The sequence below is a fragment of the Teleopsis dalmanni genome, chromosome 2 (assembly GCF_002237135.1).
Source record: "Teleopsis dalmanni isolate 2A chromosome 2, ASM223713v2, whole genome shotgun sequence".
NCBI classification, from domain to species: Eukaryota; Metazoa; Arthropoda; class Insecta; order Diptera; family Diopsidae; genus Teleopsis; species Teleopsis dalmanni.
This window is the reverse complement of record NC_051847.1, coordinates 236,537,796-236,546,821: the sequence shown is the minus strand read 5'-3', so window position 1 is coordinate 236,546,821 and position 9,026 is coordinate 236,537,796. Positions and strand designations below refer to the sequence as shown.

Below are 9,026 nucleotides of genomic sequence, written 5' to 3'. Positions count from 1 at the left end.
GGGGATACCGATGCAATAACGTATCTTTCAGGCTTTTTAGATACTCCTTATCATTTTGTTTTAGAATCAACGTGATTGCATATTGAATTATACGTGATCGCGATCTGAGGGGATAACGTTTAAAACCTGTATCTTGCATTGGAAGTCCAAGCAACATTTCCGCTGTGGAAACCTTTGTTTTTTGTAAATTCTACAAAATAAAGATATATACAATTTTGTAATAGAGTAGAAAAAAAATGCTTTTGAAAAGCTATATATATATATATAAGACAATCACTAAAAAATAACGACAAAAGCGCGTTTTGACAACATAAACATAAACAATTGGTTGGTTTTTTGATTTATGAATACGTTAATTATATTTTACACATATATGAACTATTAGAAATAATAATAAATACATCCGGGTCCACAGCATTTATTTAAGTATTAGTGATCGTTAATATAGATGGATGTATGTATATTGTATTAATAATCTGCACAAGTTGACTTGAAAGGTCGCTTATTAGTAAGACTAAGAAATCGAGCTGTTTATCTCACCTAACCTACGATATAACAGACTATAACAGATTAATGATGCCTCTTTAAACTTTTGCAGAGTAAAGATTGAGAGCGAGATTTCACGTTACTGAACACGTAGTTTGCACTTTGCACTTGTAATCAGTGACTGATAACATAGATAAGCGCTTTAGGTTAAAATATTTTTAGGAAATAAATATAAACAAAAAATTATTAAAGTTCAAGTTTAATAATGATAAGAAAATTAAAAATCTTTTGATAATTTATAGCAATTCAATAATAACATTTACAAAAATTTATTATCAGACTATTTGAATAAATGACTAAATGAGTAACTACTAACTGCTGAAAACTGATTGACTAAAGTAAAAATCCATTAAAATGGTAAAAAGTGTGAATTAAACAATTTGTTCCAGCTACAGTGGATTGTTAAGTTTTTATTGTTTCAAATAAAAACACATTTTAATGTCCATGAAATGAATTATAAAAATATTAAGTTTATTTTAATTAAATTGAAAATGTGACGAAAAACTGTTTTATACGGTTTAGAAATTAAAGACATTGAGTTTTTAAATGGAGACCTAATCGTCACCTGCTCAGTATTTCAGATGGGAATAGGAATGTCCGGCATAGTATTTTTACCATGTCCAGATGAATACAGATACTCGCTACAGATAGATGCACCTTGAAGTGGTGGTAACGCAGGCCATGGTGCAGACCATGGTCTGTTCTACAGAAATGGAATGCCATAATATATTTGTAAAGACGATCGAGCTATTTAGGTTGTGAGTTTTATTTTATTTCAAAGTACAGAACATCACTTTGCAAGTCGCCAACTCAGCCTAAATTAAATGGGCTATGTTAGGTGAATGAACATAATAAAGAAACGATTTTTATAATTGTATGTTCACAAATTCTTTTTTTTATAGAATGAAATTATGATTGTAACATTCTTAGTTAAAAAAACAGTCATTTCATGAAACGATACACACCTATGTATATTTGTTGTTTCAATAAAGTTTATTCCCAGAAAAGATGAAAATTATTGTTTAGAATTTTTTTGATTTCTTCGATTCAAGTCCTGTGTTCTGAATATGTTTCTACACCTATATGTTTCTATGATAGGAAGTTAATCAGTGATACTAATGTTTCGTATAATATATACATTTTTATCATTCTGTCAAAAACAAGGCATTAAGTCAAATTAAGTCATTCATTAGAATACTGAAACTGATTTTCGTTTAAAAAATGTGGTTGTAGCTATTTGTGTGGTGTTTTGGTATAATTAACCATCCATGGACTTCTGATATATTGACAATAATTAAAGTTAAGATATTTATTTATGAGATCAACGCTACTAAATGGTTTATTAAATTTTAAACCATAGAACACACGAACTAATGGTAATTACTAACTCAGAGGTTACTCAGAGTATAAACTCTATTAAATTATAAATAGAAACATAGAAACATGATTCATTTGCATTTATTTCTTATGTTTTTTTATTTCTATTACGATTATAATTGACTTTTATTGAAATATAGTTATATATTAATTCTATCACAGTAAGTTTTACTTGACATAAAATAACACAAAGATAAAATTGATCTGGCTGGTTCTAAGCCACAACTAAATCTATTGGTCCGTAGAGATATTAGATGAAGGAACAGCTATTTATTAATTTGTAGTAGAAATAAGTTGCGAGTCTGGTGTTTGTTTGAAATTCTGTTCCATACATGTTCTTTGATATTACAAATTATGGAATACATATACATTTTAGAAGTGTCCAGGAAGACGTGGAACATAAACTTAAAATATTTAAATAACCCCAACTAATTTAATTAAATCCTTAATTAATTTTAATATTAGAAATCTCTATATACAGATATTTTCCACATATACTTTTTCATTTTTAATTCGGGTTTTTTGTGCAGTTAGTTAGCACTTTTTATTTTTTAATCTAATTTGTTTCTTGTTCTTTTTATGCTATTAACTGGCACTTGATTAATTAAGCTATACTGAGCACTGATTGCTTGCGTAAGTGAAGTGGTGGGGTTTACTTTATAATTGACATGAATTCAATTTAGTACTACATATGAGTTAAGTACAATATGTTAAGAATTTTCTATTATTATAAACTTGAATACTCATTTAATTTGTTGCACCATTTATAAGAAGTAATCGAATAATATATTTTAAGCTAGTACTCTTTAAATTATTATTAGAATTTATAGAACTAAAATTAAGAGCCACAATGTATTTATTAAAGCAATCCCATAATCTTCATTTTCTAGAATGTGTTTTATGATACTATAATCTATATTGACTAAGGTCAGGTTCGATTTATAAAAGCAACATTTTGCATCAATTAAATGAACGAATATATCAGAAAATCACAACGTAATTGCTTTTACAATTGAAAATCGCAGTACTTTATATATATATGTATACATATATATTGTATTACTCTTTACATAACATCAACGCAACTGCTTAAGTGCTATGTCAAATAAAAATATAAACAAGACTTTTGAAGAAAATAATGATCTTGGCTGGAACAAATACTGACATCATCGCACATCGCACATCGCACATATGAAGCATGATTTACGTTATTTGCAATGCACTACAAAGATTGCGATGCAGTATTAAATACATACAGATATTGTAAATAAGTTATATGGTATGGTAGGTATATTTATATATCTTACATGATATTGGAATATTGTATTCAATATGTTGGTGTCCCTGGTGAAATTGTGGACATTCTGTCCCCAAATGTTCGCTGGCGACAACACCAAGCAATTATACTCCGGAAATATTTGCTCATTCTGCACGCGTTTAACATTGTCGACATGTAAGCAAATTTTGTCAAGTGTACGTTTGCTGTAATTGAAATAAATTAAATGTTCATTAAAGATTATAAAAATACTTAAAAGAGTAATAACGAGATTACAATAAACGTACAAGTGGGCACATACTAATATAATGGGCTTAGGCTTAATAGATTATTTAAAATGTTGTAAGGAATACAATAACTTTTTTAAAAAGACTTACTTTTCTTCGCTTTCGTGATTTCGTACAATTTCAAGCAAACGAAAAACCTCGTAGAGTGGCGCACGAAACGCATCCATCAAATGCATATCTTCGGTCCACGGTAATACACTGGAACGTAGAGTTATCTGTTGGACGTATAGCATTGGCGAACTTTGCGTCCACGGCAAGGGTGGATCATAGCTAACATTGTTCACATTGAAAATATTTTTGACTACTGAAAAGTTTTTGTCACCTTCTCCAAAGAGCGAATATTTACCTTCAAAAGGTAATACGATTTTCGTTGGTATTGTGCCCGGTAATGGTATATTTATGAGGGGATAACTGAAATAGTGAAAAGTATATATTAAATGATATATGTTTTATATTTATATATATATAGAAAAAAAAAACAAATTTAATTTGTTTCAAGTTATTTTTGGGTTGATTAAATTGGTTCAAGATTTGACTGATTGTGGTGCATTTTTATTAAATATTGTTGGATGAACCAGTAAAAAAAAGGGGGTATTTTTTCAATAAAAAAATTTAATATTAAATTTAGTGAACACTTGAGCCGACCGTACAGCTGTTTCCACATACTTCGTCCCTTTTCTCCCTTAACCATTCTTTGTTCAAAAATAGGTTTCCTGTTATAGGAAATAAAAATTTGTTATTATTAATAGGAAAGATGTCATATTATTGGATCCAAAATACATTTTTGGTAAAAATAATTTTTTTTTTATTCTAGGGAAAAAAATCGATTTTATTTAAAGTTTTTAATTTAAAATCTATTATATCGTATATATATACAATATAATAACAAAATTTTAGATATGCCTATAGTTAAAAGTCTCAAACTACTATATTCGACTGATTTTGATGCAAGTTTTATGAAATCTGAACTAATTTTTTAGTTAAATATTTTGATCCGTCATTCTACTGCAGTACCTCACAAGGCACAAGCCATACACCAACAGTTGTTCATATTCATGTACATGTTTGTGAATAGTAAGCAAAGGAATAAATTTCGAATAGAATGCCTATGTCTAAAAGAGAGTGTTGGGCATGTTTAAGTAAACTGAAGCGAATAAAAGTGGGTTGTTAGGTTTGTGGCTTATTAAACATTTCTATTATTTACACAGAAATACAGTTAAGTGAACATAATAGACATTATGCTGCTAAAAGTAAATGTGAAATTGATATTGGATCATTTATGTTTTATTTAAAGTGTAAGTATATTATTTCAAAGATAATTAAACAAATTGTAGACGAGCTAGCCACACGGAACACCTAAACAATCTGGGCATATCGTTGACATCATGCAACCTGTCACTGAGTTGTTCCTGTGCCGAAGTCGCTCCAATAAAAAAAAATGAAACTCTCTTAATGAGATGCCCCGTAGAGATATCAGTCTTGTAGTAGGTTTACTTATAGGTCATGGTATTTTAGGTAACCACGCTAGGAGACTAAATCACCCTTTTAACCATACCTGTCGCAGTTGTGGTGAGCACGATGAAAGTGCCTCTCATCTGTTCTGTTTTTGTCCGGCATATGCGCGACGCCACCATAATACTTTAGGGGTTTCTTTCTTTCTTTTTTGAGACCTCCGTCTGAATAGCTTTGTCAAAGGTTTGACCTAAGTGGATACCTTGGAATCGCCGGTATAACCTGACCTAACCTAATTAAACAGTTTGCATTTTGAATGAAAAGATTTTACGGTTAAGATTTGAAGAAGTAGGATATTTCCTCTTGTTTTTCATGAAAAAAGAAATCAAGCTTATTCTTTTTCGTCAACTCGATAACCACGTGGAGAATACGTAGAGTAAACTAAACTTAAAATGAATCACAACATTATCGTTTGACTTACTACTGGAATAATCTGTGATATTTTAGGAACTACAATTTTGAGTGATTAAGAGAAACTAATTTTAATTTTTTTATACTAAAATAAACTACATACTATAAAAAGTGAAATTCCCCAAGTTTAAGTATAAAGAAATCAAAGTATAATTATTTGTATCTATATGTGTGTTTCCTATAAGTTAGCAACATGAAAGTGTGTAACATATGTTTGGTGTTATCGCACCTGTCAGTATGTTGCTTATCGGAGAGCTGCTGTGCTATGACCAGACAGATTAAAACTGTTGGCATTGAAAAATACAGTATATATGTATATAAAAAAACCTGAACACGTACTTTTTAAAAACTACATTATATTCTTCAATTTAATTGTGTGTGTGTGTGATTTCTACTCAATCAAATCAAACATATGCATTAATAATACGGAACGATAGACAATTATAAACAGTAGTCACAATTAGATACTCATTGTCACCTATGTTTTAGCTCAATGCACTCTGAAAAATAGTATATATTGTGCAAATTTATATAGAGTCACTTAGAGATTCTCGTCGTAAATTCTGCAATACGTTTAGAACACCATGTAGAACGCTTTTTAATCGCAGCTATTGACCGGCATATATGAACCCAGCGCAAATGGAAATAGGCATTGTCAGATAGTGGAGACTGATAATACTTATACTTTGAAGGAAATGCTTCGCACGGGAACGACGTTGCTAGACTTCACATTTGCAATTGTTGGGCTGCAATTGTAAATAAATCTAAGCGAATCGCTATTATTTGTATTTGTATTTGTATTTGTTTCACTATTATGTCAATACTATACTTTGAATAAATATTCAATGTTTACCTTACACAAATCAGATTAATGGAATTTTCAATAGAATTTTGAATTCGAAATATTACAGCGTTTTATGTGTGTGATTGCCAATTAAATACGTATTATAATCAAACTATTTATATATGTAGTAAGTAATAAAGTTAATTTGTACAGCATTTTAAAATATTTCTTATTTCAATTGATAAATTTTAATAAAAACAGGGCTACTTGCTGTAATTGATAATATCCGTACATTTTTTACTTTCAATATTTATCTATCAAGCAAGTTTCAACAAGTAAATATAAGATTTTAGCAAAAACTACACATAAGAAATATAAGAATTTAGATTATATTAGTAAGGTTAGGTAAGGTTAAGTAGGCGTGTGCGGATATAACTATCAGCACTTCCACTCGGAGACATCAATTGCACATTGTGATGCCTTTACAATTGCCTGGGAGAGCAAATATTATAAAGTGTAACAGATACTTTGATTTAGTGTTGTAACGGATGTCTACAACTGCATCCACAAATATGGACAATGGAATGGACAAATCTTTCACTACATTATGACCGCTTTTAAATCCATTGTACCACTTATACTCAAGCGCTTTCGGTGACGTCCGAAAGTCCACCGTAAACGTTCAGAAACATTTTTGCGCTTCTGAATACAATATTACGATATTCTATTACAAATCAATATATTTAATTTATATAATTCATTTGTACCTACGCATTCACATCCGCTGAAACTTGCTTATGGGTAAATTAACATTAAATTAATTCGATTTAATAATGTATTGCGATTAAAAGTAGTTTAGTGTTTAAAAAAAATTGTTTCTTTATTAAATTGTCATTATTTGATTGAGTCGAACGTAGATTAATTATAGAGTACATATGTAAATTATTTTGCCATTTAATTGATTCGATTTATTTTACTGTGTAGCCTACAGTAAATTAAATTATTCGCATTAAAAAAATAAAATAGTTTCGTGTTTACACTTAAATATTGTAAAATGCAAACTTTGATAGTGTTAATAATTAAATAATATGTAATAACTTTTTTTTCATCAAATAATAGATTTAGATATCAAAAAGTTGAGAAAGTAAACGAAAATAAACTTAAGTTTATTGACGTTGACATATTTGCCTTTCCGGTAATCTAAGAAAAGCAATTGCTTATTTTATACACCATATTTCCCTTGAATCATTTGAATCATACTTTAAAGATATAGATTTAGTTTATTTTTAATGTTAATATTTAGTTGCCGAGTAACATTACGAAACACCAGCATTGTAGACGATATTGGAATCGTATAAATGACCAGATAAATGAGAGATCATGCTAAATGATTTAACGATGTTATAAAAATTATTTAATTACTTATAAGGACACCTAATCTTGTCGCTTATAAATGACTTAAAAAACACTAACACTAAACAAATTTTAAAGAGAATGTGAAGACTGAAAGTTTCGCCTAGGTAGATGGTTAGCATGGAAGGCTATACTATAGTTTTATACACAAGTCAATGTACTAGTTGTTTAGATATAAGTTATAAGTCATTGGAAAATTAAGCTGTGTTATATAAAGTAACATTGAAAGCTATTCCTATATAGATTTACGGCACAGAACTATGAGGAACGACTAGCAACTTAAATATGGAGATCTTGCAAAAATAAATTAACTTTCTATATTCCATGTGTAAATAAAAAAATTCAATAACTTAGTAAGATTCATCGAAAAAATAAAATAATCTTACTAATATACTTGCTGTTTGTAATTAGATACTACATGTAAAAGAAAAAGATTAATTAGAATTCGCATTCTAGACAGGCTCTATCATAATTAAAACGATTTGCACGCTAACATATATAAAATAAGATCGATGTGTTTATCTTCAATTATTATCTACATAATAGGTATTATAGAAATGTAACTATAAAATTAAAAGTATAAACTAACTAGTATAACTAACTATTGTGAAATCAAATTTCTATTTATATGTATACTTTTTATAGTATTACTTCTGTTTACTATTTATTAATATTAATAGATTTTAATTTGATTGAATAAGGAGATATACGATGATATATACAATAAATGAAAATTTCAATAAAAAGTTGCAAATAATTGCTTTATGTAAAAAGTTTTAAATTTTATTTTTCTATCATTTTTAATACTTAAATATTATATATATATTAAGGCGTATATTATTGATATATTGTATCTTTTGATATACAATTTTTAATAGCCAAAAATACTCGCTTAATCTAATGGTAATTCCACAAGTAGAGGAAATGATAGCATTGTTTACTATAATTTCTTTCAATATTTTTTTTTAATTTGAAAATATATTTTTTGAGAATTATTTGTCAATCATATCTAAATTGTGCAGTTTGTTAAAGATTATTTATGGGCATAGACTTTATAACCAGAATGTCATCCAGTTCTATTTTTACTTCACTTTTTGATTCGCGTGTTCTTTGATCAGATCATAGTTTGCTGAAAGATAGCGAACTTCAAGTCTTCAAATTTAAATAATTTTCTAAGATAGCATTTTTCATTTGCAGTTATCTATTAAATAATCCCATAATATGAGTCTGCGCATAGCACTACATCATATAAATAACAAACAGTTGTTAACTGTCAAATGTACTGGTTATTTGGGTGAAATTATCCATTTAGTTTAAATAATAAAATCATGCTCAAACTGGTCTATATATAGGTCAATATAACGTTAGGTCACTATAATTTCAACATTACTTGTAAAGTTGTTTTAGTTCCTTTTGAATG

The 9,026-nt window shown here is 28.5% G+C and overlaps 1 protein-coding gene across 1 annotated transcript in view; it reads right to left on the bottom strand.

Annotated features, from left to right (window-relative positions):
- Positions 1-3,167: 3,167 nt before the first annotated feature.
- Positions 3,168-9,026, bottom strand: part of LOC119677031 (cysteine--tRNA ligase, cytoplasmic-like) — an 8,293-nt gene continuing 2,434 nt past the window's right edge. Inside the window, exons 6-8 of the mRNA XM_038088300.1 lie at positions 6,798-6,895; positions 3,577-3,897; positions 3,168-3,405 (exon numbers count right to left, since the gene is read on the bottom strand). Of these exons, the coding sequence (XP_037944228.1) occupies positions 3,168-3,405; positions 3,577-3,897; positions 6,798-6,895 (657 nt within the window). The remainder of the gene's footprint in view (positions 3,406-3,576; positions 3,898-6,797; positions 6,896-9,026) is intronic.